The 12,159-nt window shown below is 38.8% G+C and overlaps 1 protein-coding gene across 1 annotated transcript in view; it reads left to right on the top strand.

The window, feature by feature from the left end:
- The window catches only part of Abca1 (ATP binding cassette subfamily A member 1), a 119,287-nt gene extending 107,417 nt beyond the window's left edge, over window positions 1-11,870 (top strand). Inside the window, exons 41-50 of the mRNA XM_051187818.1 lie at window positions 691-820; window positions 1,051-1,171; window positions 2,054-2,116; window positions 2,765-2,871; window positions 4,832-4,973; window positions 5,291-5,425; window positions 6,208-6,311; window positions 6,829-6,921; window positions 7,750-7,993; window positions 8,602-11,870. Coding sequence (XP_051043775.1) covers window positions 691-820; window positions 1,051-1,171; window positions 2,054-2,116; window positions 2,765-2,871; window positions 4,832-4,973; window positions 5,291-5,425; window positions 6,208-6,311; window positions 6,829-6,921; window positions 7,750-7,993; window positions 8,602-8,742 — 1,280 coding nt within the window. The 3' untranslated portion in view covers window positions 8,743-11,870. The remainder of the gene's footprint in view (window positions 1-690; window positions 821-1,050; window positions 1,172-2,053; window positions 2,117-2,764; window positions 2,872-4,831; window positions 4,974-5,290; window positions 5,426-6,207; window positions 6,312-6,828; window positions 6,922-7,749; window positions 7,994-8,601) is intronic.
- The last annotated feature ends 289 nt before the right edge of the window (window positions 11,871-12,159 follow it).

The following is a 12,159-nucleotide window of genomic DNA, read 5'->3' as shown; positions in this document are numbered from 1 at the left end:
ATTCAGGGATATTTTTTTCTAAAACCAGCTAGCAAGTCACTGGGTTACATTAGGTGCTGCAGAAACAGGCATCTTTTGAATGCGTTTTCTAATACTTGTTATTTTAAAACTTAGAACTGAAAAAAAAATCTGACCCTAAGAATTACCCAGAATTATTGGCCTTATTGAAGTTACAGATCTAATGCAAATTGGCTCTGAAATTCCAACTGACGCCAGATTGTGTTACAGTTCTCCAAGTGAAATGTTAGAAGTAGCTACTTTCCTTATTTCTTTTTTCTTCTTATCATGGGTGGTGGCCATTGGTGTTTTTAGAAAATTACATGAAATTGACCCCAAAGCTAAAGAAGGACTGACTTTCTCTCTCTCTTCCTCCTTCTCTCCCCTCCCTCCTCCCCTCCCTCCTCTTTCTTTCTCTCCTCTTTTTTAATATAAAGAGGGTCCTTTACTTTTTTATTAAGGTTTCATGAAAAATTTTACACTTACATTAGCCTTGCAGGTTAAGCATACTATTTGCTAATTTAAATGGGAAAACAAACAACAAAATCCACACACAACTAAAGTGTGCTCTCTGTGGGAAGCAGTGTTCTAGGTACACTCAAAGGGAATCTTCACCTCAGGAAACAGGAAGTAGGGCAGTGATTGATTTCTGAGGCCTCCTCTCTGACCAGATATCTGCCTTGTATCTCACAGGGGAGAATCGCTTTGTGTCTCCACTCTCTTGGGACTTAGTAGGACGAAACCTTTTCGCCATGGCCGTGGAAGGGGTGGTGTTCTTCCTCATTACTGTTCTGATCCAGTACAGGTTTTTCATCAGGCCCAGGTGAGCTTTTTCTCAGTATTCTTTGGAGTAACTGTATGGGGGTAAAGGGGGGATTCTGTTCTGGGTGACCACACTGAGCTGAGCTCACAAGTGGATTCTTCTGTTGTGAGCATCCTCGGCTCCCAGCCCTGTGGACCCTAGCAACAGTGATAAGATTGCTTTAGAGACATGGCTTTTGCCTTGGAAAGTAGCCGCAAAGATTGATCTTTGTTAAAAATGTTTCTCTGAAGACCCGTGAAGGCGAAGCTTCCTCCTTTGAATGATGAGGATGAGGATGTGAGACGGGAGAGACAGAGAATTCTGGATGGTGGAGGACAGAATGACATCCTGGAAATCAAGGAGCTGACTAAGGTGAGGTGGCCAGTATGGACTCCAATAGGGTGTCTTCAGTTTTCTTCATTTCATCTGCTGGCTAGCATTTTGCTGACTTGATTAATTAAAACAACAAAATAAATGCCTCCCCAAATGTGCATCTATACCAAGCTTTGTCACGTCTATTTAAAATACGCCATGGAGGCTTCTTTGTTGTTGTTTGTTTTTGAGACAAGGTTTTTTTTTTTTTTTTTTTTTTTTTTTTTGTAGCTTTGGAGGCTGGCTTGGAACTCACTCTGTAGACCAGGAGACCAGGCTGCCTTCACTCACAGAGATCAGCCTGTCTGTACCTCCCAAGTGCTGGGATGGCGTGTACCACCAGGCCCAAGGAGACTTTTTAATTAAAAAAAAAAAAATCCTACTGAGAATACTTCCATAATGCAATTCCTACTCTCAGATTTATTGATTTTGCATATTTACATTTATGTTAGTTATTAAGACATACTAATATTGTGTGTCTAGTAAAGTGCAGAGAATAAATGGTTGATTTTGAGTTTCATGGCTCAAAAAGCAATTCTACCTCCATTGCTTAGAAAGATGAGGTCTGCTTCAGCCCTTAAATTTTGCTTTTTTTTGTATTTGAGACATAGATTTCTACCTTATATAATTAAATTTTAACATATGTCTTTTCTTTTTAAAGAACCATGTTAGAAATAAAAAACAGTTCAATTTTGAGTTTTAGTAAGTTAAAAGCCTCTTGTCACAGAGACAGAGTAAGGCCCTTGGCACATGCACTGTGTGGCTTAGCCATTTGATGAGTTGTATTTCTTGGTGTGTTCGGGTTAGAGTCCCCTTGCCCACAGTTGTGGTAGAGCCCTGAGTCACTGAGGTACATGGATTTTTGTGTTTCATTGCTTGCAGATCTACAGAAGGAAGCGGAAGCCTGCTGTTGACAGGATTTGTGTGGGCATTCCTCCTGGTGAGGTAAATGCACTGTGTCTGTATTGTGTTTTATCTCTATTAATTCAGACTATATCTGCCAAATCAAACAATGGTTGTCTGTGACTATATGAAATGGCTTTTAAAGATTTATTTGTTTCTGTGAGAAATAATCAATTATGGAGAGAACTGGAACCTCTTTGTCAAAATAGGACAATTTTGGACACTCAGGCAGTGTGGGAAAGCATGCACATCCAGATCATGCTTTGGGAATCCATGGAGAGGGTGAAATTCAAACAGGGTAAAAAAAAAAAAATAGGTTTTTCTCCTTTTGTATTGTTTTACTTTTTGTATATTCTTAGGGTAGTTGGTGGGTGGTGCGTTATGACCAGTAGCTTTCTTTACTATTTGTTCTTCACAGATTGACCTTGCTCTCAAATTGATGACTCAGTATTTATAAATGAACCCACCTACAACATGGCCTGTACATAAACACATACTGTCCCTCACCCTTTCTCCAAACACACATGCATGCACACATAATATCTGAAAATGAACTTCTCATTGATTCTTAAGAATGATGCTTTGGGGTCAATGGCAAATCCTATCCAAGCCCAGGAGGCTGTTTTATCAGGCCATACAGACTGAGATTTAGAAGTTTGTTCATGCAACTCACCTAGTCTTACTTTTCAGTGCTTTGGACTTCTGGGCGTCAATGGTGCAGGGAAGTCATCAACTTTCAAGATGCTGACGGGAGACACCACTGTGACCAGAGGGGATGCTTTTCTCAACAAAAACAGGTGAGGAAAGAAGCATCCTGCGTTTTCTATTCAGATTTCTTTCTTCAGCTTTAAGAACTATGCTGTCAGGTTCTGATTATCCCAGTACTATAGTTTGTAAAAAACATTGAAATGACTTAGGTCAAAAGCTCTTAAAATCACCTCTGATTCACCACCTGGAAATAAGCACTATTTTTCTATTTCCTTGCAGTTTTACTCTTCCCAAAAACTTTATTAGGCATAATTTACACACACACACACACACACACACACACACACACACACACACACACACATTTACTTGTTTTGAGAGAACAAGTCTGTGATTTTTTTTTTTTTAAGTAAATTTCTAGAACTATGCAGTCATAACTGAATCTTGGATTTTTTCCATTGCTCAGATCTCTTTTGATACATGTGACTGTGTTATGATAGAACACTGCTCTGTGTAGATTTTGAGTTTCATTATTAGCTTGTTTATAATGAAGATTTACCAATGCATTACATAGCCTAACATCTAGAAACTCCACTAAGTAAATGTCTTTATTTGATCAATTCCTTACTATTTTTCACTGTGTAAATATATCCCTGTTGATAATTTCTGTTATTTGCTTGGAAACGTCACTGCATGGTAAAAGAGCATATATGTGTCTAATTGCCCTCTCTAAATTGTGTGCCAGTTGACAAAGCCACTGTTAAGCCATTTTCTAATATTTGTGGATAAAGCTTAGATACCTGTTAGGCGGCATTTTCCTTGAGCACTCTAAAGATGTAGGGCTTCTCCAAGCTTTTTATATGCATAAATACATATATGTGCCTTTTGAACTTTGCTGATCATGGCCACATAGAAAATACATTTTCCATTTCAATGTAGTACATATACACAGACACACAGGCACATAGGCATACATACACCTAATGAAAAGACTAAAATGGCATCTACTATTATTTCTTATTGGGTACCCTAATAGTTCATATTCTAGTCTGTGTCAAGACATTTAAAAATTGCTAGTGCTGTGACCTACTAAATTTATTTCACAATCCAATAATGGGAGATTGCTCATAGTTAAAAAACACTGGGTAGAGGTACAGTCAATGTTACTGTAGAGTCAGGTGCATTATGAACTTATCTATCTCCTCCCATCTCTTGCTGATTTTTTTTCTCAGTATTAATCTAAAGGAGCATTAAAAGAACAGAAATTTTTTGACTAGTAATGACTCCAGTCTTGTTCTAGTACCAAGTTCCTGGAACAAGCAGAGATGACAATAACTGGGACATCCTAAGGTTTATCTCAGCTATTGATTATACAACTGTCTTGGGCAATGTAGCTATAAGAGCCAGGCACGGTGACCATGGGTAACTCAGTTACAAGTCTTGAGAAGGCTGACCCAAGAGTACTAAATAAGCAGACAGGACTATGCCTATGTGTCAAGTTCATGGCTGTCTGGAAGTGGCTGAAAGGCAACCATCATACTGGGGTATGAATACCCAAATTTTTGGATAATGGCAATTGTTACCTTGACCAGCTTCATAGAAACTAGAGGCACCCCCACAGTTATCTATATATGTATATTTTCCTGTTACTATATGTTAGAGGTCTTATGATAAATAATAAAATAAACAAATAGAGAAATATATAGAGTCTGCACTGTGTGTTTACTGGAACTGGAATGTTATGAACATGAATGTTAGGGCTGAATCAGCAATTGGGAGCAGAAGGTGGGGAGCTCTACCCTGCATTTCTGGATCTTATGTGGTACCACAAGGTCATGAAGAAGACTGGAGTAAAAGGGTACTTGCTACTTAGGACCATCTCACAGTTTGGTATGGAGACTTTGTGCTTAAAGTTCCAGTTAGGTGAAGTTATTGGAAAAGACTGTGCTACAGTTGCATGGACTTGTAGGGAGATTTTTCTTTGAGGGATGTCAGGCCAGAGTGTCTCATCAGAATATCTCTGAAGACTGATTCTATCTTCCTTCACAGCATTTTATCAAATATCCATGAGGTACATCAGAACATGGGCTATTGCCCTCAGTTTGATGCCATCACCGAGCTGCTGACTGGGAGAGAGCACGTGGAGTTCTTTGCCCTCTTGAGGGGAGTCCCAGAAAAGGAAGTTGGCAAGGTATTGTGGGAACCAGAAAGCTCAGCCATCTCTTTTGGTACCCTGATATGGCATAGCTTCTTCACACATGATGGCAACCTGAGATCTTTTCCTTGCTCATGTTGCAGTCTTCTCTGTGCACCCATTTTCATGGTGGGAGACAGGGGAGGGTGGCATACACAGGCTAGGAGTCAGGGAGTGAGTAGGTCCCACCACATAAATCTCTTCTCCCTCCTCTGGGTCTTCAGAGGTAGCTGAGACTTTAGTTCTACTCATGTAAGAAAGCATGATGACAGTGCTGAACCAGACAAAAATCAAAATGCTCTTTATCTGTCTAGGTTGGCGAATGGGCAATTCGCAAACTGGGCCTTGTAAAGTATGGAGAGAAATATGCCAGTAACTATAGTGGAGGCAACAAAAGGAAGCTTTCCACAGCCATGGCTTTGATCGGCGGGCCTCCTGTAGTGTTTCTGGTGAGTGTGAGTGGAAGGTGGTAGCTATTCTGTCATGAATGAACATGGTTCATCTGAAGTCACATACGGACTGTTGTATATTTGGCATGGTGATGGCTAGTCAATCTTCCATTGACTGTAGAACAGGCTTGGAGAAGCAGAGGGAAGCTCCTCCCACAGAGCACACTGGGTGACTCTGCTGGACCTTCACAGGCTCCCAAATAGACATGCTCCAGGCACCTTGTTTCCTTTCCTTGGATAATCCCTCCAAGTGTGGCTAAAGCTGAGTGTGGATTTTGATCTCTTTCTGGAACATTTTTCTTGACTTATGAATGTATGTTTAACCCTCTAAAGGTAAAGAATGAGGACAGTGCTTTTAGGTGACTATGGTAGACAGATCAGACTGGGCAGTGGCCCTTGACCCTCATTTTGTAGAAAACACTAGAGGTATGGGAAGAAGCTCTGAATTGAGGCTTTAATGTTACCTTGATCATCTGAATATGAATTTTCCATAAGATTAGCAAATATAATAGAACAGGGAGTCATCTAGGAGAAAATATGAGTATTAGTTTTGCTTAAACCTTACTCTTCAAAACTGGTTTTAGACAAAAAAATTTTTTGTTTTTTGAGATTGGGTTTCACTATGTAGCCATGGCTGGCCTAGAACTCATTGTGTAGACTAGGTAGGCCTTGAACTCACAGAGATCCACATGCCACCACACCAGGCATGATCTTTAGTATTAAAAAAAAAACTTTGATATTTTTCTCAGCAATTAATTATATTTGTTTTATTCTAATTATAGGATGAACCAACCACAGGCATGGACCCGAAAGCTCGGCGATTCTTGTGGAATTGCGCCCTAAGCATTGTCAAGGAGGGGCGATCTGTAGTTCTTACATCTCACAGGTCTGTACTGTGTTTTTTTCCTCTGCAGTGTGATTATATTTGGTCAATTAATAAAAATTAGAAAACAAAGGCCAAGACTGAAAACAGTTATCACTTGGAATCATTCCACTTCAAGATAACTATTATCATTTGTCTGCATATGTTCCAGAGTCGTCTTATGCAAAGCTATACACACTTAAGTGTTTTACAAGCAAAAAATGCAGTTATAATGTGTGTATTGAGAACATTGTTTCATGTCATAAAATTTAGGTGTGCCATCATCTCTCATAGCTGGATTGCATTTCATGAAGTTCTATTTTAATTTATGTAACTTTTCCTTGTGCAAACATTTGGATTACTTCTACCTTTTCACAACTTTAAGATTCATGACAGATAAGAACATCATTCCTGTATCTTGGCAACAGATGCCCTAGGATAACAGGGATCTGTTTCTTTAGAGTGCCAGGTGTCATGGTGATGTTCTGATGCGAATAGGAGCATCTCTCTGAAAGGAAATCCTCCTTCTGTTTTCCCACAGTATGGAAGAATGTGAAGCTCTTTGCACAAGGATGGCCATTATGGTCAATGGGAGGTTCAGGTGCCTTGGCAGTGTCCAACATCTGAAGAACAGGTAACAGATAACTTCTTTGGGATACCATATAGTGAATGGTCGGTGCTTTTTCTTTGAGTGTATACGTGGTGGCTTAAAACAAAAACAAAAGAGCATAGTAAAAAGAATATGGGCTCCACTAAGTCAGTTTGTGCATTAGAGCTAGATCTTGGACCCACTTCCAGTGGCCTCTTATAGAGGTGCCTTGTTCCGGCCTCAATGTGATGATGGGACAGACTTAGTACACTTAAAGGGGAGGTCTTACCATCTGTGAGGAGCAGGCTGGAGATGGGTTGTGAGGAGGGGAGGGAGGGGGAATGGGGATTGGATTGTAAAAAATAAATTTATATTTATATTTTTTATTTTTTCATTAAAGAGCATGGGCTTTGATGTCTAAATGGGCAGTAATCCAATTCTGACTTTGCCATATACTGATTGTGTGATTTACAGGCAAGTTACGTGAGAGGCAGTTTCCTATTCTGAATTTTGTTATATAAATTAAATTTCATAATTTGTATGTGATGTTATGGTAACGAGGACACACTGTGGAGTTAATGGAAATGGGTTCACATCCTTGTCCTACCATAACTCTGAAGATAACTTTGGGACATGGGCAGGTGACTAAATTTCTTGGGCTTTTGTTTGTGTGTCGGACTTCATGGGTCCACACTGGAGATTTAATGGAATCTTGGATTCAAGGTTCTGAGCATCGCACCACACATGACTAGATAAAACTGGTTTCTTCTCTGAAAAACTGCTCTGTAGGTCTGCCAGATATCTCCTCAGTACAAGTTGGGTTTTTGAGATTAAGTATTATCTTAGGAAGTTATTTTTTTTTCCTGCCTTCAGGTTTGGAGATGGTTACACGATAGTTGTGCGAATAGCAGGGTCCAACCCTGACCTGAAGCCGGTTCAGGAGTTCTTTGGACTCGCCTTTCCAGGAAGTGTCCTAAAAGAGAAACACCGAAACATGCTGCAGTACCAGCTTCCCTCCTCCTTGTCATCTCTGGCCAGGATATTCAGCATCCTCTCTCAGAGCAAAAAGCGACTCCACATAGAAGACTACTCCGTCTCTCAGACAACACTTGACCAAGTAAGCCATCAGTCCAAAGTACTTTTAGCTGCAGGGTTAGGATGCTTGGTCCTCCTCCCACCTACCATGAGCTTGAGAGAAGTTCAGCCTATCTGTGTCTTGATTCCTTTCCTGTTACTACTGCATATTCTGTATAAGTCTCTATGAATACATGCAAAAAGATGATGCTTTCCACATTATGGAGTTATTGTGACTATTGTAGCAGTAGTCATAATAACTACCATGAATCAGGCATTTTGCCAGGTGCCTTATACTTTCTAAATAACAAAATATATTAAAATTGGTAGTTAATAGGTATCTAGGAAGTGTTTTTTTCTCTTCCTTTTAATCGAGCCTAAATATGCCAAAGTGATGGTTGATAAGGAGATGGTTGAACAGTTGGTGATGTGGGGGTAATGTAGAAAATAATTTTTAAGTGCTTTTGATGTTTTCCAAGTATTCTCCCCTTCACACAGGGTTTTCTAGTTCAACTACTTACTCAATTCTGTGTTCTCCTACTTGACCCAATTTCAACACAAGGAAAAATGCAACCATAAATAAAAATGATACTATAATAACACAAGAACAAGTCAAGAGGTATTTATGAATGCCCATCTTTCTTTTGGCAGGTATTTGTGAACTTTGCTAAGGACCAAAGTGATGATGACCACTTAAAGGACTTGTCATTACACAAAAACCAGACAGTTGTGGATGTGGCTGTCCTCACATCTTTTTTGCAAGATGAGAAAGTGAAAGAAAGTTATGTATGAAGATTCCTGTTCATACAGGGTGGATGAAAGGAAGGGAGAGCTAGATCTTCCTTTGCACTGTGTCAAGTGTTCCAGAAAAGGCCTGTGTTTCGGTGGAGAGAAACAAACTGGATACTGTACTGACACTATTCAATGCAATGCAATTCAATGCAATGAGAACTCACAATTCCATTACAGGGGCAGTGCCTTTGTAGCCTATGTCTTGTATGGCTCTCTAGTGAAAATGACTTGAAGTTAGTTCATTATCTTATACAGATGTGAAACTCTGGTATGGAACCAAGCAGACTACGGGTTTGGATTCATACTTTTTGTTCCTGTGTATTCTCACAACAATCCATCAAATAGTCATGGCCAGTGATAATCAAAGTCAAAGGCACCCATTAAGCCATGCCGAACCATAAAACTGGTTTCCTGGTGACACATCCATTGCTGGCAATGAGTGTGCCAGAATTAGTAGTGCCAAGTTGCTCAGAAAGTCCGAAGCACTGAGGTGTGTCACACATACTTTTGTGAAAGCCGCCCTGCTGTCTGTCGACATCATTAAATATCAGGTGACAAAATGGTGCCATGTGTGACTAAAGCCCTGCTTTGGTTCTCTCTTTGAAGAGCTGCTGTTGTGGCTGCCACGTGCAAAATGTGGATCTCTCTAAGCACAGGAGGCTTGGTTCTGTTGTTTGGTGTTGCCTGTGCTTGGAGTCATGGGTCACCAGGTCATTTTTCTGAGACTATTTCAACACATTAGATCTTAAGAAATACAGATCAGCAGCCAATTGCTTGGGCTGCAAGCTGCCAAGTCCAGGGTGTGGCACATTTACACGTGGGAGGCCTGGTTCTGTTTGTTCTGACTGTCTGCTAACAACACAACACGGTACACTACACTGCATCTCAAGATCCTTTATTATTTGACACAAATGTAGTATTATTGGTAGTATTATTTCTAACTGTTTAAATTAACCTAGAAAATGAAAAGGGGGAGTTTTGACAAAAATCTTTGCACTATTATTATTTGGAATTTTAAGTTTTACCAAAGGCTTCTGGAGCCTTGAACAATATTGTAAGACACCGGTGGCATAGATGGGATGCGGCCACCCTGCCTCATGTCTTATTTTCCTTGGTAAATTTGCAGGTGAATGTCTAACTAGTGCCTGGTGTCCAGAAGACAACATGGTAGTCAACATCTCATGCCACATTTTAAGATCCGGGAGAATACCATTCACTTCAGTGTGTTGATGAAGTGTTTTTGGAGTGTAGTCACCGTGTAGGTGTGTGGATAGGCGTGAGGGGGGTGGCTAGCCGATTTTCTGTGCCATGTGTTCAGTTGACTGATTTACACATACAGCTGTCTTTGTTGAATCCACTGAAAGAATATGGCCATTCCTTTGCCCACCTGACAGCATCTGTGCAAAGCTAAGATGGGTCAGTAAACAATGGACTCTTTTAAGGAGAAAACAGCTAGCTTGAAATTTCCTGGATACAACCTGTGCTTGTGACCTTTGGGACCTTCAAAATAATTGGCATTGCAGGGTATCAGACACCCACCTACACCTCTGACAATCTCAGCCTAACCAATCATTAAAAAAAAAAAATCAACAAATGATTCCATATGGAATAATTTTGAGACTTTTCTAACTCAGGTTTAAATTTTTTCATTGGCAAGTAGTGTAGAAAATGTTATCTTACTAATGCTTAGTGATACCTGCCTTCCTACAAAACAAAATCCTAGTGAATTCCTGTATGGCAAAGTTCAGGCTAGCTTCCACTATCACTAGTTTCTTCAACTTATTCTAAAATTTAAACAGTAAATTTGGAAGTATAAGATTTCAGGTCTATAAAGTTTATAGGATATTGTTATGTAACTCCTTGCTTGAAAAGAAAAACGACTATTTTGATACTAACGTCAACACAGGTTTCTAAAAATAACAAAATATTTCCAGTAGTAATTGGCATGCCACTGTACTTATGTATCAAAGATACAAAATTCAAAGAAAAAAATATCTGTTTTTCAAAGTCAACTTTTTGTTGGCTTTCTCAGTCCACTGTTATCATACTTGTTATTACACTACATCCCTGAGCAAATCATTGTTTTAGTAACTCTGATTTTGAGGCCATATTAAACACAAACAAAAGCAAATAAAATAAAAAACCTAAGGTACTATGAACCATTTTGAGAAAAATTTAATTCAATGTAGATTTAACATGCTTTCTAAAGCTAGAAACAATCTGTAGGTATTGTGTTGCCTTTTACATTATCCAAATAGCAATCTTTAATTTTCCTGTGTAAATGTAATTATTTTAGAGATTTTAAAAATCAAAATCAATCCTAGCTTTTCAAATAAGATTTCTACATATATATTCCCTGTGGAGATGAACTGTGTGAATTTAGAAATTCTCAAGTGTAAACATTTCTGATTTACCTTTTTTTTTTTTAAATCTTGGAAAACTTACTAACTGTGAATATGAGAAAGACAAAAGAAAGCAAGTCCTCTATACACACCCAGCACAATTCATTATGAAACAACAAACCTCAAACTACTGTATTTAGATGTCTGTACTGAAGCATATGCCTCATGCTTATTAAATGTTACACATCATTTGCTCTCTGTATAGTAATCATTGACTTAAAGGGATTGTCTGCTGTCTTCTCATGGTTGTATATATCAGGTAAAATTGTTCCAAAGAGCCATGTGTTATGTAATGGGGAACCACTTTGATACTGAAATACTAATTTGTACTCTTGTTACTATTTACTGGTGATAGTGTAATACCACAGAAATGCTGTTCTGATTCAAAACTGTTGCATCCCTTTTTTATAGAGCATTTATATTTCCATATGGATTCGGAATGTTCTTTTCCCCTGTACTCTAGGATGAAGCTGTTTTTGTGCTTTTTCTTTATCATTGGCCCTTATTCCAAGCACTTTAAGGTGTCTGTAATGGATCTATTTTTGCACTGGAATATCTGAAAATTGCAAAACTAGACAAAAGTTTCAGAGCAGATTTCTAAGTTAAATCATTTTCATTAAAAGAAAAAAAAACCTGAAAAAAATTTGTATTGCCAATAACTTTATATGAATTGTTTTGAAAAGCCTGTTTCTATGTTATGAGTCACAAAATAAAGCTGTGACAGTCCTGCTGGTCTACAAAAATTTACTTTTGTGCATCCGTAGCACCATCTGCTGTTAAAGTGTTATAAAGTCTAGAGGGGAAGCTGTTCTAATCAACAGTGTAAGTTTTAGGACAAGTTAAAATGCCCTGTAGAAAAGACTCAGGATGCCACTTCAAAATAAAAGAGTGCTGTATACTTTCTGATTCAGTTGAGGCTGAAGAATTGTTATAAATAAGGTTTAAGGAGTTTTCTAGATGGACTAATGATTACTGACTATTAAACTGAAAACACTCAGGTAGACTTCCTTAATGA

This window comes from Phodopus roborovskii, unplaced genomic scaffold (genome assembly GCF_943737965.1).
Source record: "Phodopus roborovskii unplaced genomic scaffold, PHOROB, whole genome shotgun sequence".
In the NCBI taxonomy this organism is placed as follows: domain Eukaryota; kingdom Metazoa; phylum Chordata; class Mammalia; order Rodentia; family Cricetidae; genus Phodopus; species Phodopus roborovskii.
This window is presented reverse-complemented; position numbering and strand designations above follow the sequence as displayed.